This window comes from Fringilla coelebs (assembly GCF_963513975.1).
Source record: "Fringilla coelebs genome assembly, chromosome: 2".
Classification (NCBI taxonomy): Eukaryota; Metazoa; Chordata; class Aves; order Passeriformes; family Fringillidae; genus Fringilla; species Fringilla coelebs.
Window position 1 is genome coordinate 107,988,293 of NC_140029.1, and position 24,369 is coordinate 108,012,661.

The window sequence follows — 24,369 nt, forward strand, 5'->3', positions numbered from 1 at the left end:
ATTAACAGATCTGACAAAAATCATAGACTGAATATATTTACCAAATACAAAACGGAAATATAGAGTTACACATCAACCAGAATTGTAAGCTCCTGACAGAGATGGCCAAACCAGGATTTTTATGTTCAAAGAAACATGCAATCCACATTTATGCAAAACAGATTTCAAAGCAGTGTCACATCACCGCACTGCTGTCTTCAAATAAAAATAAAAAACAATAAAATGAATCTATGATTACCATCTGTAACTTCCAAGTAGGCTTTTGTTATGATACTTCCTGCAACATTTAAAGTCTGGCAGATGTAGTAACCCACATCAGATCTCTGGACATTGGTGATGGTGAGGTCTCCAGTCTGGGAAACTGAAAATCGGCTGGATGACTGAGGGGGCTGGTATGAGAAAAGCAGATTCTAAAAGATGTACAGGAAAGAAAGTGGGGAAAAAAATAGGTTATATAAATTCAAGTATCAATATGCATAACTTTATAATAGCTAAACAAATTAATCTTTTCATATTGTACAGAAAACATTCTGCTCTTCATGTCTTAAGCTTGTCTATATCACAATGTGCATAGCTTCTGTAGGATTCTTTAATGGTATAATAGGTGCAGATGTGCACACAGAATTGTGTTAGACTTCTGAGATTGCTCTAACACTCTCTAAGATCAATACTGAACTTTGCACCAAGTGTAACAGAATCTAGTGAAGATGCGAAATGTACAGATACCGCAATGGTGCAAGCAACTGTGGTGAACCTCAGTAATTTGCTTCAATGTTCTTTTTAAGAACTTGCTCCAGGGCATTAGTTTGCTTTCATTTAAATGCAGATGGTGGTTTACTTATCTGTATTTTAACATTTGCCTTTCTACAAATGGAGCAGTTTTTAAAAAAAAGATGCTCTGTAGGTCTCTCTGCTTGAATGTTTGTGTTTTATGAATATATTTTGAATACTGAATTAAATTCTATACCTATTTAGATAGTTTGGGTATGAAGTACACAGTGTTTACCAAAAATAAGTTGGGGGTTGAATATCTACCTCTGGCTGAACAACTTGTGAATTAGAATACTTTAGGATTACGGAGGGTATATTTATCTCTTTTTCTTGGCTAACTACATTTTGCATTTCCAAAAATTGTCCAAAGGAATGGGACACAATGTTCTCCAGTACTAGCAAGCCCTATCCTTGTCCTCCTCTTTATTTCTCTCAATCATCACAAGTGGTCACACTCAGCAGAGTCAAAAATGAGCGGAAAAAAAAAGATGTAATAGACAGCTTGTGGCTAAATTAATAAAATAAAAAAATAGATAAATAAAAGTGTAATATACTGCTAAATATATACCACTGAAGATTATAATCTAATCTAAATTTGGTCAGCAGTCTAGTTGTACATAGGTATTCAGACAAAAATGTTGCAAATGGAGTAAAGAAGCCCATCTCCAAGTGTTCTCAATTTCTCTGCCCTATTGTTTTGTAACACAAAGAACCCTGTCATATACTCTTGCACCATTCATTCTTTCATTCACAGGAAAACCAGAATCCTATATTCCTTCTTTCCTTCCCATAAAGAATACTTTGTGTCACATGCCTCCTTCAAAAGATGACTGAAAGAAAACTGCAATTCTCTCGCTGTGCTATATTGTGTTTCACCCACTAGCTTTCAAGATCCTTTACAAAGAAGATGAAAATAATTTTCCCTCCCATTCAAATAAGGAACCTGGGAGAAAAAGTGACCTATTCAGGCATGGTCTGTCAGTCAACTGATGGAGTTGGAAAGTAGTTCTCCTCAGCCCAGAACCAGAGTCCTACCCATGCAGTGATGCAGATCAATGCAGCCAATAGTTTAGTTTGCCAGAAACTTGAAAACACAAGACAAATTAACAGCTGCACCATAAACCCAGAGCCAAACTTTCTGACAATCTGGGATTGTTTGGGGGTTCTACCAAATTTCAGCGTAAGACATCTCTCCATTTTTTAAAAGTTCTCCCTGTTAGGTGAAATAGATTATCGAGGTAGTGAAACATGGAATGTTTCCAGTTGATTCACAAATTTATTTTTACACTCATGGAGAAAACAGGAGACAGCAAAACACAGATATTTTCCAGTGAGACTGACATCACCTAGCATGCACATGCCTCAGAAGCAAAGATTAAGTATCCAGCACCTCCAAACTCTAGACTTGTTTTCCACATCTTTAAAAGAATAATTAAAATACTTTTCTGTCATGTGAAATGCTTTCTTGAAGAAGCTGCCAGGAAGGAGGGCAGAAGGGGTGTTTCACCTGGCTCCCTTCTCTCCGCCAGAAGATGGCTGGCTGAGGGTTCCCCGTCGCTTCGCACTGGAACGTCACCGTCCTGCCCAGGGCAGCCACCTGGTCTCGAGGCTTCACAACAAACTGTGGGGGCTCTGGAGGGAAAACACCAAAAATAAATCAATCACACTGCCATCAGCTGATCTGAAAGAGCAATTTGCCTCCTGAGTTTTAATGGTATAAAGCAGAACAGTTAGGTTTCTTTAATAAGCAGAGGCAGCACAAAGACACATCGGTCTCTAGCCGCCACAGCTTCAGCATCACTCAGATCATCTTTTCTGTCTGGACCTCCCAATTAAAACTCTGACTGTGCAACACAGGCTTTTAGTCCTTACCCAGTGTACAAGGAAATGAGTCCCACCAGCTTGATGAGACAACTTGCAGAGCAACAGTCACCAATACAAACAAGTCTGCTACAATTTGGTTTTTAAAGGAGGAATAGGGCTGCGAGCCAGAATAGAGAAATCTTTGAGGGACAACTGGCCCAGAGGTCACACTTTGTTAAGGGCTGCAAGACACACTGCTGAGCAACTATGAATTCAGGCTTACACACACAAAACTCATCATCTCTGACTTAGGAAAGCTGAGGAGAGAAAAGGCCCTTAAGTGCTTATATAAGAGACTACTGATGTAGCCATGATCTCAAAAAAAACTTGAAGTCAAAAGCCCAAGAAATACTATTCAAATTATAACCACTTAAAATCTCCAGTTCAAACACACTGAGAAGGAATGATTTTAAAGGAACAGCAGAGCTAAATGTCTTCCTCATTTACATATGCAAGAGCATGTTCAAACAAAATATATATGCAAATGAAGGCAAATTTGAAACATCTGCTCAGCTTAACATTATAAATACTGCCAGCATTGTTTGATTTATACTGACTTCAACAACCCCTTCATCCAGTAGTAAGTAGTATGTCAAAAAATCATGTCAGTCACATAAAAAAAAAAAAATCAGCATAGATGGCATTGGTGATGCTAGCACAGAAAAAAATCTAGCATGTTCTGTAGGCTGTTAACTCTTGCTTCTTGAAAAATGTGCATTAAATTAAAGCCCATTTATTTATTAATTTCCATTTTTTCTGATCATCTGCCTTAAACTAATTATGCTCTTCCCCTTCTTTGGACTGAGAATAAAGGGGATATTTTGTATCTGACTTTAAGAAATCAAATTATTTTGATATTAATTTCCTTTTTTCCCCTTGCAAGCACTGATGCTTTCACAAGATTTTCCTTGTAAAACAGGGCAAAATATGTAATTCACAGATGTGTTTTGCAAACATCAAGCGGTAGTGGCTTTATCTAGAATAAATTCAATAACACTCAAGTCCTTTAAAAAATAAAAAATGCTTTCAATGCTCCTGTGGGCCAATTCTTGCAGTTATCTGTTCCCTTTGCCTTGTGTCTACTCCCTGGTGAGCTCATATCAGAATATATTCTTCCTACGCCCCTCCTGCTTTGAGAGGAATTTTTGAAGCATAACACAATTGTCTACATTTGGATGCAAATGCTACCTGTCCTAGCATTTCCTTAGATAAGAAACTATGCAAAGCAAAGCTAAGATTGACCTACTGTCATTAGCTGACTTCAAATCATTTAGCTATGAAATATCCAACCAGTACCTCGGAAGAAGCTGTGGGAAGATTTGACATGACAGCAGGTTTCATTTGAGAGGGAGGGAAGAAGAACTGGCTGGGGGTTTGCCATGGGGTTGTGAGGCATGGAGGGGGGAATGGAGATGAGGGTGAAGCACCTTTGTTATGCTGCTAGACTCTAGTAAGGAGAATAAATTTAGCATACAGTTAAATTTAGGGCTTGGCAGGTTCTGTACTAGCCTCTGACACAATGCCACGTGGAACTGAGGGTTTCTAAACCCTGGGCTGGTGCAGAGGATTTATGAGGTTTCAGGTTTTGTTGAACTCAAGGAGAGGTACAACTATAAAGAAAATAAAATGGTTCTGACCACTGGACAAATAGCTGGATGGTTGTAATTACAGTACCTCATGATGACCATTCAGGGACTACTTAACACAAAAAGGAAGGGGAATTTAGTCTTACAGGCAGCCATGGTAGAATTTATAAAATATAAACAGGTACATATTTCTCTAAGTATTATTCGAAATACATAGTTTGTATGGATACTACTCAAAAAAAAATGCATATTGCCCATATATGTATTATTCTAATTCTATTGCAATTAAGGTAAATAATAAAAATTTTATTAGCTTCAATTTAGAAGAATTAAACAGGGCTAAGTAAAACTACTATTAAATTCAATTCTGTGTTAACTGTACTGAAAGTTTTTCACCGCTTTTTTTTTTAGTATCATTTAGTTTGATTCACACCTTGGGTCACACACATGTGGCATGTGATGATGAGACTGTAAAAGATGCCAAAATAATGAATCCCCATAAGAAAATCACAGCTTCTATCCTAGAAACCTTTTACCCAAACACAGTTTTTTCAGCACACTTTGAAGTTCAACCCATGCATTAACTGAAGAAAGGAGACATCAGGATTTGACTCGCCACATCATATAAAAACAGACAGAAAATTTGCAACCCATTACCTTTCTCTTTGCCATTAAGTTACCCATACTTCATGCAGAATTTATTCTGTTCGATGTGTCTTGCCAATGACAAGTAAAAGATGGGAGCTGAGTGGTTGGAGGACATGGAAGGGGATGGATGGGAAGGGGAGGAGAAGTTCCCGTCACAGTGACACGATGACTAGAAGATGGCCAATAAAATTTCAACTTACCAGACACAACTAAAAACAAAAACAAAACAAAAAGAAAACATGGAATAAATAAAATTGAACAGACATGAAAATAAAGCAAAGAATAAAGCAAAATTAAAAAAAAAATTAGAAAATGGATCCTTGGTAAGGACCTTAGAAAGCAAACACATATTCCAATATATGAAAAATAGGTTTATAATGTTGAATGACATTTTTATATTTTGATTTTTAAACAGCAGTCTCTATCACATACTGAAAAGTAGGTGGTAGAGGAAAATGGGTAACAGACTGAAATGCTGGCCAGGCAGTCTAGGTTCTAGTGCAAGCCTTTCTAATGAACTGATGTACCTTGAGTAATTTTTTTCCCCCACATTATTATTATTCATTTGCATCAAGATTTTTCCATGGCAAAATTAACTTAAAATCTCCAGTAAATATCAATCTGCAGCATTGCTGAAATGGAACAGTAATATTTACAGCCTTTCTGAAGCATCCAAACATTTACAAATGAAATCTATTTTTCTGAAACTAATATCTGTTAAAAAAGAAAGTTTTTTTTAAAAAATGAATAATATGCTAAGGCATTTAGGCCACACACAAATCTCTTTAGTACAGGACTGCTGAGTCAAGGTCATAAGGCTCATTAATAAACTGTAAATGCAAAGTATACCACAATTAAAACAAGACTGAAAAGATCTTTAACCTTGTTATTTGTCCACCAAACTTGAATTTCATTAAAATATTCAAAACAAAACATTTATTAAAAAACATTAGATTTTTCAATGGAAATAATCAGTGGTACATTATCAAATATTAAATTATCCTTCAACCATAGTTCAAAATTTACATAAACTTTGAAATGGCCCAGATCCTGGCAAGGTAACTTTGCTTATAAAAGATAGGCATGTTAGAAATTATTCCAACCTCGTATCAGTGACGGAAGGAACAGATTGAAAATAAAAAAAAAAGCAGACATAACGCATTTTGAAATAATGCACAGATACTCACCAAAAAAAAGAAAGAAGTTAATAAAAAAAAATTATTGGTGATAATTACAGTAAAGGTTCAAAAAGATATAATTTTTTAAATGTATGCTACACTTTGGTCTTATCGCTTTATGTAAACCAGCTCTTGTTCAGCATGGGCTCACTTTCATATGGGGTAGCTAAACACCCTCAATTCACCATCCTCTGATAAACACATGCAAGAATCCAATAATATCCACTTTGCCAACATTCATTAGGCATGAGGAATCCTGGCCTCCTGTTCTAATAAATACAGAGGACTCCAGGTGTATAAAAAAAAAAGCAGTAACAGAATCAGATAGAATATTGGAATTTGGAACATGTTGAAGACAAGAACCTGCAACTACATATGCCAAACCCAGATCAACCAGATTTGTAAGAGACTTTTTTTTAAAAGGAAATAATCTCAAAGAGAGGAAGTTTAAAATACCATTTTCCAAAGATTTGAGTTTTAAAGAATTATTCTGGATGAGCACTAGCCTTTTTTAAATGGTATTTCTCAAAAACAAAATCAGTGTGCATTACTCTGTTCAGATTATTTGTAAGTCTTCAATTCCTAAGAGGAGTGGCCAAGAAATGCTACACATGAATTCCTGAGAGAAATCTGCTCTTCCCCAGGATTCCAGCTCCCAGCTACTCTTGTTTGTGTGCAAGTCTGTATTTCCCTGTAACCATTGCTTTTTAACTGAAAAGCTCTTTATTAAATTTGCCATCTGACGTGCTCTGGAATTAGAAATGATTGTCCAAAAAACACCGCTCATTGTACATGAAACAGCCTGATAAGAGACTTAATGGAATGAAATTCTTGCACAGAGAAAGCAACTCTAAATTATTTTTTTTCATTTGCTGAGTAGTGCCAAGAAGAGGAAAGTTCAGCCTTGTCAGTAGCAATGCAGAACTGCTCAAGTCCTCTACTCTAAACTCACTGGAAAATGCCTAACAGGGTGCTCATTTATATTTCTACAAATTAAATTAACTTCTAAGTGCTGAATTTCCCCTTTTCTTTTTATTAGACATTTCTTACTGTTAGTCAAAAACAACCCTGTCGAGCAAATATATTTTTTTGCCCACCTGTGAAAACAGAAGGGACACTGATACATGAAAATAAATCCCTGTAGAAACAGGGCATCACATTGGTTGCAAATCTGTGGAAAGGGCAAAGGGTGAAGTTTCACAGAAAAAATCTGAACAATTCTGTCAGAAGGATATCATGTGGTTTAAAAGAACAACAATAATAGCAACATCTACAACAAAGACCACATTCTTAGTTTGATTTGCAGCCTATTGATATCTAAGGTTACTAAAACTGAGAAGCAAATAGTTTTTCCTCTATTATAGCACATTTTATTTGACACCACTTTCAATTATAAAGTAAATTAATTTTCCCTGTGTTAATCATGGCTTTTCACATGGCAATTAGGTCGAATAACCTGTTTGTAAAGACAGGAAGTTAGCATGTAAAACCGCAACTACCAAAGGAATAATATTTTTGCCTTTCATATAATTTCCTTGACATGCAAGGCTTTCCAGGGAAGATGTGTCCAGTTGCTGAACACAAACCAAAAGAAAAGTGGTTTCCAGTCTAGTGACATGATCTTTTAATGCCTTATTCTTTCCAGCAATCCTATCAAGCTCACTGGGACTATTGGTATCATTAAATCCACTCACAGGAGTAGGAATTTGCAGTTTTAGGACTTAAACTACAGCCTAGTACAGTTGCCAGATGTTAATGGAGCAACTATTACATTTGACAGATGTTGTTCTGTAGGTTCACATGATAATCAGGTTGGAAGCAACCTCAGAGATCTCCATTCCAACCTCCTGCTCAAGAGGGTCAGCTACAGGGTCAGTCAGGGCTTGATCCAGTCAGGGCCTGAAAATTTGCAAAGAATAACAACGCACAGACTCTAGCAGCCAACTCTGCTGCCTGTCTGCCCAGCCAGTGGAGAAATGCCTTCTCATATCCAGCCTCAATCTGCCCTGTTTCAACTTAAATCCATTGGTCTCCTGTGCTCCCTCCATGCACTGCTGGGATGTGCCTGCGTCTGTCTCACCCGGGGGTCTCATGAGACCTCAACAAGCTGTGTGCAATGGCTACATCTCAAAAAACCACATTTTGTGCCTCATTTTGTAGCTCTCCTCACAGAGGTGAAGGCAAATGTTGACCTAGTGTTTGTCTAGAACCCACTGGTTTCCTCATATTTAGAATAAAATATTACAGCGTTGCATCCGTTATTAGTCTGCCATTCGGCAAGTTAGAAGCTTCAAGGACACCACTCTTGATAGCTTGGTAGCAATTATCTACCTCAAAAGGAGTAAAATTATAGACATTTTAATTTATGTATGCTAATAAGATATTTTTGAGATCTTGAGATCCAAGGTGGTACTTAACTACTGAAGAGTATTTTGTTCAGCATGTTTAATACTCATTAATTATTGTTCTCACTATACTATTCACAAATATCTTCCAGGTGCTTGGAAGATATCCTGTTTTTTAACCGCCACAAGTTGAACACTTTTGATTGAAGCTCAACTTTTAATTATTAAAAAAAAAAATCTTCTTGTCTTCAAGTACAGCTGGACACTAATAGAAGTTATTATAAAAGAAGCAAGAAAGTATAAGTCTATACCAGAGAAATTAAACAATCCCAATTTTCAGGTTAATAATTACACTCAACAATCAAGCTCATATCCAAACTTTAGCTTCTGTAGAAATAATTGGCCATTATAACTACTCTAGAAAAGGGCAGTCACAATGAAATTCAGATTCCTTTCAAGTAATTTTGTGGTACATTAATCCCAGTTCAAGTGAAATAAATCAGAGATGGCATGTGCCTGTAGGAATGAAGTGGTAGGAGACGGGACAGGAGTATGAGCAGATGTGCTGGAGTAGACAGTGGAGTGAGAAGCTGGAATTTCCATTGGGATTGTCCATGTACAGACTAAACAGTGAGAGGGGAGAAACTGCAGAGCTAACAACAGAGATAGCACAGAGATTGCTGTGTTATCTGTCAGGGAGCTGAAATTCAGCTGTTTGTCATCTTCATGTGAAACAAACGGGTGAAAAACCCACAGTTTGTGACCTCTATATGAAATGTGTGGGTATAGAAAATTTGGGTACTACAGTCACATGTAGAGGAAATGCAAGAGTTGGATTACGTTTAGCAAAACTCTGACTTTTCACGTCTTAAAAAACAAACTAACACGAAATCCTGAATAATTCCAAACAAAAACTCTGCAAAAAGTTGTCAACGTTTTCTATGCAAAAACATGTTTAGTTTCTAATCCTGCTGAACTCTGAAATCTAAAGAAACCCTTTTTATGTTCAAATATCTGAATGAGGACCATTGAATACCTCCCTGCAACACGACTACCAGATATTTCTGTTGGTGTTTTGCAAAAACTATTATTAAGGGAGATAGTTTAAGACAATGTGCCATGTTCCATTTCCTATCTGGTGATTTGTAGGCTATTTGTTCTTATCAAAGCAATCTGAAACTCTCAATATCCTTGATATGCACATCTCTCTACAGTCATTTGTGGGAAGTATCACTTTCTACAGAGAAATAAACAAAAGCCTGAATCTCTTGTCCTGAAAAAGATATAAATGCTGCCATTCAGCTGCCTCCTGGCTTCAGCCTGTGAAAACTACAGGAAAACAACACCAGGTACAGTACAAAAGAACTGGAGTATATCACTTTCCGTCCTTCCTGGACTCTCTATTTTCAGCTGTCACTTTTTGAGGTATGAATACATATACATACACAATTCACAATTTTTCCCAGATTTTCTGCTTAAGTTCACACTCACGTGGGACCAGCCTGGGCCACCCTTACTAAGCAGGAATGCTTTCCCAGTGCGTGGTCCCAGAGCACCAAGTTTGACACAGAGCAGCACAAATGTCTGAGCAAAGTCTCACAGTCTGGCGCCAAGCACGCCACAGCCACGGCGCTGAGGTAAAATGTTTACATGAGATTTTTGATGGCTCAAATCAAAAGTGATGACTTGTAACTTCAAACCCCCAGCAAGGGAGGGAGGGTGGTTTATTGTATTTATGATGAGTGGGAAAATTCTGTTTTAGATTGCAGCTGATTTGTCAGATAAGCACTTCTTAAATTTAAAGGAACAAGTGACTACAGAATTTCAAATTTACCAAACCCAAGAAAATAAAAATTTGATTGGAAACAATAAAAAAAAGAGATTAATTATTTTCTATCATTGTAATGTGAAGAATAAAATTAAGACAGAAACAAGTGACTTACTAGTTGGAAAAATAGTTCTGATATTAAGACCACCTTTAAAATTAGTGAAACCCATAAAAATGCTTCAGTTTCACAGAGAGAAAAGTGAACATGGGGAAAATATCAGCATCAATTAGATGCTTCTTTCCTCAACATACTTCCAAAGAGTGTTTTAATTTTCTAAAATTTGTATGTATTTATTTTTGTTTACAATTGATTCACATTCCCCCTTCTGCCTGAACACAGAAAGCCAGTCAGATTGCCCTGGTTTTGGCTGGGATAAAGTTAATTTCTCTTCTTAGTAGCTGGTGTAGTGCTGAGTTTTGGACTCAGTATAAGAATAACGTTGATAACACACTGATGTTTTGGTTGTTGCTGAGCAGTGCTTATCCCAAGTCAAGGACTTCTCATGCTCTGCCAAGTGAGGAAGGAGACAAGAAGCTGGGAGGGAGCGTGGCTGGGACAGCTGACCTGAACTGGCTCAAGGGATGTTGTGTGCTATAAAATATATTGCCCAGTATTTAAACTGGTGTTAACTGGGTGGGAGCTGCTGATCACTCTTCAGGGGAAAATTGGTCGTCCTTCAGCTGGTGGTGAGCAATTGCACTGTGCATCACTTGTTTCTCTTGGATTTTTTTTCTATCTCTTCATTACTATTACTGGTTTTGTTATTATTAATATTATTAGCATATTTTACACTGTTTCAATTATTAAAGTGTTCTTGTCTCAACCCACAGATTTCTGGATTTTGTTTGTTTGTTTGCTTGCTATTCTTTTCTCAGATTCTTCTCCCCATCCCACTTGGTGGAGAGGCATTGAGGGGCTGTGTGGTACTTAATTGTCAGTTGGGGTTAAATCACATTATGCAGTAGCAGAGAAACAGGCTGGCTGGAGTTTATGCCCTGCACAAAAAGTGCCACTCCCATGGTACCGGGGGGCTGCCACCTGTACTTGTCACTGTGCACTTCCTCCAGAAGCCTCAAGACAGCTGCAGTCTGGAAACTTGGTGGCCACATCATCCTGACACTGCCTCTGACCATGCAGGGCAGGATATGTGCTCTCATTCCCAGCACACGGCACATGCCTGGCAGGCTGGATTTAGCCTGTGCCTCTGGACATGAAACCCAAAGAAAGGAAAAGGGCTGGCGCCTCTGTGCACACAGGAGAGCTGATGTGCTCCAGGGGAAAGTGGTCTGAGCAGGAAAAAAGGTATGTGTCACTCCTTGGTGCTGACAGGACAGACACAGCCTTGGGAACGTCAGGGTTCTGGAGCTGCTGCACATACCAAGGAGAGAGACAGGCTTTGGAACACCCCTAAACACGGGTGTCATAACACATGCAGCCTGGCAGCTCAACACCACCAACTCCAGAATCAATTCTAGAGATGAGCTTCAAGCACCATGGATTCAAATTCAATGTTTCTCCATCCTGCAGCAGGTAGGAATGTGCCTTCCCCCAGCTATGCAGTTTGCAGGGAGCAGACACCAGCTTGTTTTGAGAGCTTGTTGTTGCCCTTATTGGCACTAAAATGTCTCAAAGCTTCTTTCTCTCCTTGGTGGTTTAAACTCCACCCTCTGCTGATAAACACCACAAGATCTGTGCATTAACCAAACCCCCTGTTTGGGTGCTATTCTCATTTCAAGATCAATCAAATGGCATTAACTCCCTGTGGATTTCTGGCCATTCTGAGATTCAGTTTAAGCTGAGAGGTGTTTCCTTCCTCAACTCTGGTTCAAGAGGCTGGACAGTAAAATCTGGCTCTGTTTCAGCTGTGTATCAGTTGTGTAATTATATAAAGTCTCATTTGAAGAAGGTAATGAATTTTCCCTTTAAAAAAATCAAGATGAAAAGGGCTACACAATAGTGAATGTTTGTATGTGTGAGGAACCCACTACAAAAATTTGTGGGAAGACAATAGTGTGTGAAAGGTACTCATATGAGACTTTTTGCTTTGCAACTGATACTAGGAAAAAAATGAGATAGATCAGAATCTGTCCTCTTGCAGGATTCAATGAAAATTTCTACAATAAAACCCAAAAATGTGGAAAAAGGCTTTACAATGCAGATTTAAAGGTAGCACTTCTCAGGTTAATACATGTACTACACAGTTTAAAATGGGTATAAATCCTGCAGTCACTGCCTTGAGGTGATAAAGAGAAATCTGAAATATGGAGGGTAGAAGACAGAGAGGGAGAAGAGGGGATTTTAAGATTTTCCAGAAGTTCCTCTCCCAGTCTAACTTCCCCCTTCCTTGCTCTGGATCCTTCTAATCCACACTGTAAACCAAAGATAATTTAGAGAGCACTCTTATGATGAGTCTAATGCCATCTATTTAAAAGCTAGAGTAATGTGGCACACTGTGAAGTCCTGTTTCCCAGGCTTCTCTTTTCAGAGAAGAGAAGTTGTCTTCCCCCGTGTTTTAAATGAGCTGAGGTAATTTTAGGCACTGCTGCAATCTAAGTAGCTGCGGCTACAAATATTTATACTAAAGCCTTTTAAAAGAGTGAAAAAGGATGAATTTTAAATAAACTGTGCAGAAGTACAAAAAGATTATGATAGATAGATACTATTTGAAGAATTCTTAGGAGCTTCCTACTGCATTTTTCGACTTACAGTTGAAGATAGTAGAACTGAAAAGGAAACTGAGTGGGATTTTTTCCCCCAGCTGTTTATGATAGCACAGAGTACTTCTTGGAAAGGAGAACCTGAAATCCATAGCAACCTCCTTATAACAAGTTAAAGCTATTTGTGAAAAGTGGCCAAGGCCCATGATCAACGGATACCAACACACACTAAAAATGGAAGGACAATAAATCTCTGCAGTGCACTAACTTGTGATCATTAAAAAATGTTGGTTTGGGCATGCAGTACTCAGTGAGGAATACTCTCAAGTGAAATGTATTATTTTGAAAGAAACCTGGATTTCTTCTCATGGGGATGCCATACCCCCCACATAGATACAACCAAGTCTACACCAACAACCCAACTTATGTTTCAATAATGTTAACAGAAAGCTAACTGTGACATATTAACAAAATTTAATTATAGGCAGCAAAAATTATGATGTGTAAGAATTCTATGCAAGCCAGACTATCCACCACGTACCAAGAATTTTTACTGTCATCGAGGCAGAAATGGGAACAATATGCTTTAGGAAATAAGGATGATCTGCAAAAATAAAATAAAACTAAAAAATTCAGGGAAACTTGGCCTGGTTTTCAGACAGTTCTCTGTCAAAAGATGACAATGCTATCAAAAGTTGCTGGCAGTCTGAACGGGCCATCATACCTTGGTGGATGACTGGACAAAACCAGAACTCTCAGGTGACTCCCTGCTCTGTACTGAGACCCCATGTGTGACCTCAGTTGTGTCAAAAGAGAGAGCAGCTGTCTCATATGAGGAGCTGCAAGTCCTAAGTGGGCTCTCATAGGCCAGAGAGAGACAAAAAAAGAACAGAATCCCTGCCAGTCCTGTGTTTGGAGAGCATGGAGCATTCATGAGAACAAAACAAGCAACCTCATCCATCGAGATGAGGACTTAATTTTTTTTTTCTCTCTCCTGTCATCCTATTTCATACTTAGAAGGGTAAAAAAAAGACATCCCAAACTTTGGGAATTAGTGTGTGGTCATAGGACAAGAGAAGCATGCAAATACCCCTTGCAGAAAATGATAATTTATATATAACAGTTCAGCCTGAACAAGGAGTTTTTTTCTTATACTGGAAGATTTTGATACTGACCCTACAAGGCAATCAAGTCCACATATAAAAACAGCAAAATTCTTTATTACTAGTTCTTGAGTGCTATTCAGCACCTAGCAACAAAGCATTTTAGTGTTCAAACAAAACACAACAACACAACCAGCATTTGTTGATTGAGTACGAACAAATGGTACTCAAAACAGCTTATCAAAATTATGTTTGAATGCACTATTATTCAGCATTTTTAAATTCCTTGAGACCAATTCAGAAATTACTGATGCAAGTAAACTAACAAAAGTAAGGGACTGTACTGCATCACTGTATTACTCACAGGCTATGAACTAGGCAAAAATAAAGTGTGTATTACCTTTTTACAGATGTTCAGCATAATTTAATAAAGCTGATGTTTATTTCAGAAGGAATGTATAGCAGAAGTACTGTTTGCTGAACAACCAATTAAAATTATTATTCCCTGCACTCTGATTTATTCATTAACCCAAAAATCTTCAAATTATACAACTTGTAGTAAAATTCTACTTTGTTTATCCCAAAGAAAGAATTACTGAAATGTTATCTTTAGAACAGCAGTCACAGCAAGTCTGCAGCAGTGAAACCTGATACAAAAACAATTGCTTTTTCCACAGCCATGGGATTTAGGAAATTTCAGGCACTAGAAAAGAGCCTTCAGATTTTCTTTGCTACTTTTTTTTTAATTGAGTGCTGAAGTATGCTACACAAACCTCCCTGCTTCTATTCTCTGCACCGAGTGATTAAAATGCACAATTTTTGACAACTATACAGTAAATAAACCCCTTTCAGCAGTAAAAAGACTCTAGCTTCAACCTATTTCTGTAATAACATTTCTCCAAATTATTTGAATGCCTGTTCTACATGCTTAAAAACAACTGTCTCAAATCCTTGCTTCAAAGTACCAAACTGGATGAAGGAATCTCGAAAGTTTTTCTGTGTTATTCTCCTGTAAAATATTGCTGCTGTTAGAGTCTATGTAAAAAAACAAACCAAACCAAGCCAACATCCATTTAGCACTTAAAAACCATGGAAGCAGTTATTTATTAAAATACTTACAGATTCCTTCTTTTATCCATATTTTAGAAATGCTTCAGGAATCTTAGTGTTCATCAGTTGCATCAGTAAGACAAGAACCTTCAGGGCTCTAATCTCCTCTTCAGACATTTTTCTCATTTCCTGCTGATTAACTTTTAAGATTTCTATTCTTTCACCAGAAATTGGTGGCAGTCAAACTCCTCAGATCCTTGATAGAAATCTGATGTGCTATCAGAGTTTACTGCAGTCATTAAGGGGGAAATGGGCTCTTTATGCTATTGAAATCACAGGAGATGGCCTCCTTCATTCATCCTGCCAGAAGTTTACTAATTAAAAAAATTCTGAAGTTCATTGGACTATCATTATTTTTCCTTCCTTTTTCAAGGGATGAAGGCAGAATATTGCATCAAAACAGTTCTTTCAAAGGAAGAAATACTGATTTAGAGAGAGAACATGAAGACAAGTTCAGACCTAAATCCAATACTAGTTTTAAAATTCCAGTGGTTAAATTCAGCCCTGAGTCTGTGAAGGGTTCACTACAATGCATAATAATTGCTGTACAGCAATTGCTCAACAGCATTTCTGTAATCCCATAAAATTCTGAATTCTGTCTTTGTTGTTTTAATGCTTAATGCAGTTACATTTACAGCCAACTTATAATGTGTACCAGCAGCCTGACACAGTGGAAACATTTATACGGTATCAGACAGATGAAAGAGAAAATCCTATTCCTTTATATTCCGGGTGGTATTTGCAGCCCTTTCCAGAAGCCTTATCAAATAGATGTCTTTTACTGTGTGCCTTGAAGCTACCTTGCACAAGGAGGAGGTGGAAAGAGGAGGAAATTCCAGGCCTGAAGCATGTGCCACCTTTTCAGATTAAAATTCCTTGTCAGTTGACTCCTACAGCAAAATCACAGCCAGGAGTCACTTATCAAAAGTTCCAGTCTCTATCTACCTTGCAGACAAGCTCTGTTAACCCTAAAATTAAAGACATCATAATCTAAAAAGGCTTGGTATCAAAAACTGCCACTGTAAAATATGAACTGGCCACTACAATTTCCATAGGAATTCCTCTTTTTTCCTGCCAAACAGATAACGCTGAATGCGCTTAGTGCCTTTGAATGGCAAAATTTACATTTTACAGTTCAGTCACTGCTGGAGCAGGTTTAGGTGTAGTTTAGGCAGGGCCCTGTACCAAGTATTGCACACTCATCCAGAGCCACTGCTTGAGTAGGGAGAGCTAAGAAGAGCTGAAAAGATTTCTGTTCACCCCCAATCTGCTGCTGACTGACCACAGTCACCCACAGCCAGTGCTGGTGTCACCCTTGTGAAGTCCTAAAGCCAACTGAGCCACTTGAGCTGCTGCTCCTAAATCCTGCTGAGTCTCACCTACACTGCCACTGCTGTGAGGGCTCCTGGCCAGCTGCAGATCAGGGCTGCCACTGGAGCCCTAATTTACACTGGTGTGTTTCAGGGAGAACAGCTCATTTCACCAGAAATTATAAATTTATTACAAAATTAGATGTCAAAAAAGCCAAATAAAGTACCTCGAATGGCAGCAAAGCAAATGGAAGTAGGTGAGAATATGTAAAACCTTTGGTTCTTAGATTTGCTTGAGAGCATTTTCACGTTAAATGTGGGATTTGCAGATTCTTGAAGATATCCTGCTTCCATTTGCATTAATAGTAAAACTAATTTTCTCTTAGTACTGAAGTTCTGAAGTATACATATTTGCTAATTTTGTGTGTCTTAGGAACATTGTTTTCAATGATATACATAGTAATAAAATATATAATATTATGTTTTCTACCGTCCTGCTTTGAGGCATAAAACGAAGCAAGTCATGTAATAGAAACCTGCAAAAAACATGAAATGCATCTTGCATATATATCAAATACAATATCATATAAATACAATAAATATATCCAGCTTGCTTAGTGCTGGAGCAAGAGAAAAGCCCACTGGTTCTAGTGATGCCATTTTTTTTGGCAATTTTTTCCTTTTCTGAAGTACCTCAGCTACTTGGTGAAATATAATGTGTTGGCAAAATATAATGTATTGTACTCTGGGCTGCTTCCTGGCATTATGTATTGACTGAGGTATTTATTTAATAATTAATCATCTCCTGAATGAAATGCTTCCACATGTATTTAGCAATGTCTGGATGCCTTACAGATGCAGTACACATTGCTGCAAAATGAAAACAGAGGACAGAACTCTCCAATTTTAGGTATATGGAAACAACATCAGGATTACATTTCCTTAACTATTTAATTTTCCAAGGAGACAATAAGATAACTTGACAGTTTTAGGGATGGAAATGCTTCTAAGCTGCAGGAGTAAAACACTAAAGGAAGAGTTCAAACTTCACTACGTCAGTACACAACTCCAAACCTGGTTTATGGATATGGCTGAAGTCACAGTAAGAATACAACATCTGTATGCAGAAAACACTTCTGGCCCCCAAAGTTAGGAGCCTCTACAGAGGAAAATAGTGATTCCAATAACCAGCATCTGTGATGCCAGTGCCATGAGCAGGAAGAACATAAAAATGGAACTGATGTTCCCTCCCCTCTCCTGTATTTTCTACAGTTAACAGTTTATTACACAGAGAGAGGAGAGCTGAACTATCTGAGCCGACAGCTCCTAGTCCAGGGACTTGGCCCGGGCTGGCTCCCAGCTCAGAGGCTGTGCAGCATTCCCAAGCATTCCCAAAACAGGGAATGCATCAGGCAGGAGGCAGAGGAGAGCAGGAGGAAAGGGTCCTGTGGGATGCAGGGCAGCTCCCTGTGAGACCCAGGACAGCTGCTCACCACCTCCCATCCACACCTCCCCGACAGCCGCGTATCTCAATTGCCCTGGCGCTGCACGCTCCGCCTTTGAGTGCCCCAGATAACCCTCGCCAGGAGACAGCACGCTGGGGTCAGCCACACTGGGAGTGGAAATGATGAGTAGAGAAGAAGATAAATCCTTTTCTTAGTGCTGCCAACCCCTGAACCCTGCTGGCAGCCCTGCCACCTTTCACTCCCTGCCACGGCCCCACTGTGCAGACACTTGTTGGGAAAGGGACAGTCCCCATCTGTCACGGACACACGTCTTGGGTCGCCACTGACAGCTCTCATATTCCTCCTCTGGCACAGAGTCTGGCACAGAAACACCACAGCCTGTTGCTGAGATACTGAAGAGGAAAAAACCCAAACCAAAGCTCCACAAATAACCCGAACCCACTCAAACCCACGCCAAGCCCCCTCCTTGCCCCTTGCTGAATTTAACATGCATGAACAGAGGCAGCTGTAATGTCTGAAGCTGTGATTGGCAGTGCATTCCTCTGTTTACAAACAGGCAACAAAAATAGCTCAGTTTGGCACAGCAGAACATACATTTACTAAACTACACAGTCAACAGATCATGTGACGATAACCAAAAGTGCAGAAAAGAGTTGCCAGTTGCATTCCTTGAATCACCCAGAAAAAAAAAAACAACCATAAAATCATGAAAAAGCAATGAACCAACTAAAAAATTCAAAGAGCTGTGTGTCCACAGTCAGAGCAATCTTATTTTAGTACTGAAAAAAGATCAGTCTACTTTTCTAGATACAGCATAGTCAAAAAGCTGACCCTTTAGGAAAAAAAAACCCAAAACGTGTTTTACCAAGGTAAGAGGAGAGGAGGGAAGAAGAGGAGAAGGCAGAAAAAGGAGAGAAAATGTGAAAAAATCTGAATGGAAAATCCATTTGCTAGAGGAGTATTTTTCTCCCTCCCATAAAACTTGGTCTCTTGGATACGCTAATAAATGGATTTTGATCACAATTTATTTCAATACCAACTACAAATTGTCCCTGCACATTACAGTTTCTCCCATCAATCCCTCCTATGAAGACATCAGTGCAGACAAATGGCTCAGGAGGTAATCCATTCACACTGGGAAACAAATTATCCCATAACAATATCCTCAGAGTAAAGCTGCCACAGTGTAAATATCTACTGTGCAATACAAACACTTAAAAATTAGGATCTTGATGAATCAGGACTTAGGCTATGATCTTGTTCTTTAAAAATACCAGTCTATTATCAAAAAGATCTCATTCAATTTCTAACATCTACATACTTAAGTCATTTTATATCTATTAGCATCATTAGGCTTAATGGGATTTCAAGTATGTTTTTGTTTATTCTTTTGAATAGGACTATGAAAGATTAGGGCTGCCAAGAGTTTATTTCCAGAAATGTAACTGCTCAACCAGTCATTAAAGCAAATTTTCTTAATAGTAACATTTTACAGGAGTAACAGTTGATTTAAGAGGTGATCTTCAGAACACATCATTATTTAAGAAATAATTCAGTCTTTTTCCTTTGAATCAACTGTGCTTACTGCTCACAAGTTTATCCTTTATTCTCCAACACTGAGCATGAGAGCTGGTTATTTTACAAACATAAGGTATGAGTTTTGATGTATAAACATGATGGTGAAGAACAAAACAGAACATCTCAAAATTCTTGGTTTTATGAGAGTTTCAATGAAAGAATTCAATACTTTCCTAACAGAGGGACACCAAATGTTTCTGGTGGAAAAAGGAGAGCAGGTTCAGGGCAAGACCTTTCCTGTTACAGTAAATGTGTCAAAAGAGAGGCCTGTTACCAAATAAAATACTTTTAAGCCTATACTTCCCCAGAACTCCATAATGACTAATTCCCACTGAACAGAGAAAAGGACAGAAGGACCATCAGCGCCCAGAAAAAAGCATCAGGATGACATCATTGCCTGTCTGCTAGCCAGGAAAGGAAGAGAGGGATTATCTCAACAGTGAACATCTGGATTGTGTATATAAAGGCAGTGAAGGATTTTTATACATATTAGTTCACCGAGTTCCACTGAATTTTTATCGTACAAAGGAACAGTAGTGCTACGATACGCTTCTATAATGAAAAAGCAACAGGAATTCCAGTGGTCTGGGTTAGTGTATTAAAAGATACACAAACAGATTTATCATTCCCTGCTTCTCCACCATACTTAATTGAAAAACTTGGCAGATACTTGAACTTGCAACTCTTTCTTTTTGAATTAAAACAATGCAGCTCAGTTACACTGCCTTTCTTCTTTCTGTGTTTCAGATACAATGACTGAAAGTGACTTGATTCTGAACTTGAAGAAATGAAATTCAAAACTTACTCAGTTCCCCATCCCAGCATTGTAAAGACGGTTTAAAAATCTTACACGTGAAGTGTTTCCATTTCCTCAGAATACAACTCAAGACAAATTTGTATTTTCTCTATTTTTTTATCTCTAGAGTTGTTGTACAAAGAAAAATCAACCTATTCTAGTACATTATTCAACTTCATTTTTTGCAAAGAAACATTCTTACCTTGAACTGTTAAAGTTGCTGATGCCTCAGCTTTTCCAACCATATTTTCTGCAACACAAGTGTATGATCCCATGTCTCCTGCCATAACTTTCCTGATTTTCAAGGTATGATCATCACGGATTTCGTATCTTTAAACATACATAGTAGTTAACAATGAATAACAGAACTTTGTACAATTTCTGTAAAGCGTAAAAACATGGGGGATTTGCTCTAAAAATATTCTTATTTCTGTATTTCCCACAAGGGAAAAAAAAGTATAGATACTAATAAATTGATAATGCAAAATAAAATTTTAAAACCAAAATATACCCAAGTATTTGAACACCTTATTCTGATATTATTTGCACACAATTGCAAAGCCCTAAGGTAGAACATTTTATTTGTTAGAATTGTTTTAACAAGTAATTTTAACAATATTTATTATTCTTTATTTGAATGACAGATTTTTTTAATATGGTTGAAAAGAAAATATTGCTCACAAGAAGATCAGAATTGCTTGAAAGTCAAGATAAATCACAATTTATTCTTTTTTTTACTTTTTCTCCTAAAAGACAATGTGGCCTTTCACCAATTTCTTGCCTTTCACCACATTTCTCTCTTTTATGTAAAATGCAGTCAATGTGTTTCCATTTATGGTAAGTAGATTTTTCTCCTAAAAATGATAGTTTTTATTAAAGCTATAGACTACATTATCAATAGCTCTATTTAAAAAGTGGCCGGGCAACTTACAAATCCAACCCTGTTAAAGTGTTTCTTCTTTCAGTCCACTCCCTGAGTTTTTTAACCTGATAATTAGGATTTCAAATAAGTAAATAAGTATTTAGTCTATCTCTGTATTGATCCATCACAGGACGTGTTTATTTTTAATACTGTGTTTTACTTTTTGGCCTGAATTACAGCAATAACAAAAAAGAAGTTCATTGGAAACCTAGCAACAAAAACATGTGTAACCAAGGCAGCTTTCTACATTGCCAGACTACATTTTCCATCAATTGCAATTCCAACATAAACTTCTTGATGTTGCAATCTCTTTTACTATTTGTTATACATTCTCCAAAACTTTTAGTAATTATGAAAGACTCTTCAGGTGACGAATTAATCTGTATCTGATACTACTGGCTGCACTTGGTTGTTTTATGTTATATTTGTCATGTGTTGTCACAACAGAAACTTGAAAACTTAACTTTCAACATAACTTGTAAATTCAACTAGAGCACAGTGCTAATTAGAAATGTTTTAATGGATCAAGTAAGGCCTTTTGTATTCAAGACAAAGAAATGTTATCTGTCAATGGCCCGTCATACACCAAACTGATGTTATAAAAAGGGCAACTGCAAGTACTGCACCTTGCTTTTGGCAGCTCTCCATCATCTTTCCTCCATCTCACTGTAGGGACTGGGTCTCCTCTTGCCTCACACTTAAACTCCGCGCTGTCATCCACAGTCACTGCCAGATTGCTCGGTCTCTTCACAAAGGATGGTCTCTCTAAAGGGAGAGGAAAGGAAATCAAGGGTTAATCCAGCAGCTCTGTGTTCAGATTGCACAGGATCTCTGTGAGGTTGCTCACAGGTGTCAGCAGCAGCCAGCACTCCATGCAGTAATTTCCAATGCTGCAGTTGAAAGGCAACTTTTTCTTTCACCAGCACACATGGAGCAAAACAAGCCAAAAAAACCCCCAGAGTGTCCTCTCTGTAGTTTTTGTTCATCAAAACTGCTGCTATCCCTGACTTCAATTGCAGGACATGGATGACCCAAGTCCTGGCTCACCAGAGTCAGATTAATTGCTGCACACTTATGCTCAGACTTTTTGGAACAAAAAGGTGACCTCAGTACAGGCTGTGTTGTTTTGGTAAACCCTGTGAATTTCAGGAAAGGTGTTGATACACTTTTCTACCTGTGACAGGATTCAAAGCTGTAGGTTGCTGGGCCATTCATACTTTCATAATTCCATGCCAGGCTGCACTGCAGTGAGGTTTGCACACTCCCAAGGATAAAAGTGGTTTTAACAATTTCTGGAATATTCCAGGAATGACCCATCTAGAAGAGCAGCGCCAGATGACAACAGCATGTCCATAAAAGAACTGGGAAGGTTTAACAGGAGAGTGTTTGGCAGGTTCCATTGCCTAAGGCAGATGAACTTTTTGTCTATAAACCTGTGAAAGCTCTGAGGGAGTTGAGAAGGCAGTTGCATGTTTTGACTTGTATGTACTAAAGATATAAATATCATCCTCCTGGAACTGCAACAGTCTGAGGCCATTGGCACCATCATGAAGTGTGAATACCCAAAAATACGCCACAGATTTCTCACAGGAGTACAAAACAAGCAGACAGAAGGATAAAGAGACAATCCCATGCTCTTCATGTCTCACATTTGTGTTTGAGAAAAGCAGTTCTAAATATTACTCTGGATTTGCAGACACGGAGATTCAATATTACAAAAACTTCATGGTTTGAAAAGGAAATATGATCTGAACAAAACCTTATTAAAAAAAAAAATCTTCCTTTATTCTCAAGGATGTCCAGAGCAGCTGGACACTTGTGTTGTAGAAAACTTAACTTCGCTGGCAATGGTAGGAAATAACGTTAAATGAAATAGCAAGTTGATCTTTAAGCTGTCAGTTCTAGACTGAGTTCATATACAAGAAGTGAGAAATAAAACAGAGATCTACAGACATAAATCTAGCTGTGAATTAAAAAGATACAAATATAGACAACCCCCTGCCCTGGCCCCTTTCTTGTAGGTGCCGAAAAAACCAAACCTGAACGTAAGAAAAGAACATCCAGATTAAATCTCAGAGTAGGAATAGTTTGGGGAAGAATATTTAACTGAACTATGTGAGAGAAAAAAGACTGATCTGGTAAGAGCAAGACTGCTGCCCACAAGAGGCACATTGTTCTCCAGATCAGTTTCCTGAAGGAAGAGTAATGGACTTCCACGAGTTTTTGTCTGCCCATTTATAACACTCTTACTCAAATGCAGAAAGAGATAAGGGAAATCAACACTGATTTAAGAATCTATCTTTGTCACATGATTATTTGGTAATATAAGGAAAGCTTAGCAAGGATCACTTTGAAACTTTCTAGTGTTACAGTTTCTGGCACGCAATCCTTCCTCTGATCTAAAGCAGAGACCTAGAAGCAAAAGTTCAACTTCTGAATAACCAAACCTCATAAACAGAAGATTAATGTAGAAAAAAATGAATATATGAAGTCTGCATATTACTTGTACTTTTTCACACATATCCAAATCTGAGTTGAAAGAATAGGGTGTTTTAAAGATTTCTAGACATGGGCTGGTAAGACATTCAAACCTTTAGTGACTAATTTGAAAACAAAACCTTGCTAGTTTCCCCAGGCTGAAAATCTGAAATATGTCTGAAAGAACAAGAGATGAAGAAAAAGCCAGACAGAGCTCTGCTTGCAATGCACCCCTCACAGGTTTTTAGCAAGAGAAGTAATTTTTCAGCCTAAGTTATCAAACAGTCCAGCCCATGATTCCCTGGCTGGCAGCAGACTAGTGATGAGCTATTACATAGTACAGTTAAATAGGAGCCTGCTGCCAGGACCTCACTCATGTAATTACAATTTACTTTCAAGTTTAGATTTTGCTTGAAAGTTCTGAAAGTCTATTTGACAATAAACTTCCTCCCCTAATGCTTCAAAACCAAAATAAACAAGTACAAGTTCCTCAGGTTCTAAAGGGTTACACACCACTTTCTTCCGTTCAGTTTGAACAATTTTAAGATGTTATTTAATTTAGGAAACCCCTGCCTCACATGAAACTCTGAACAGGCCTTCAAGTTGCCTGAGTCCTAGCTCAACAATGTAGGGAATACAGGTAAAAGTGCCAAAGACAGACAAGACAGCTCCTAAACACGAATTTAACAAAAAAATAAAACCACCAACAGACCACTAGTACTGCAGCAG

General features: G+C 38.0%; 1 protein-coding gene across 1 annotated transcript in view; it reads right to left on the bottom strand.

The window, feature by feature from the left end:
• Positions 1–24,369, bottom strand: part of ROBO1 (roundabout guidance receptor 1) — a 289,474-nt gene that overhangs the window by 58,930 nt on the left and 206,175 nt on the right. The window contains exons 5-8 of the mRNA XM_084226959.1: positions 21,789–21,927; positions 20,443–20,570; positions 2,279–2,403; positions 239–410 (exon numbers count right to left, since the gene is read on the bottom strand). Of these exons, the coding sequence (XP_084083085.1) occupies positions 239–410; positions 2,279–2,403; positions 20,443–20,570; positions 21,789–21,927 (564 nt within the window). The remainder of the gene's footprint in view (positions 1–238; positions 411–2,278; positions 2,404–20,442; positions 20,571–21,788; positions 21,928–24,369) is intronic.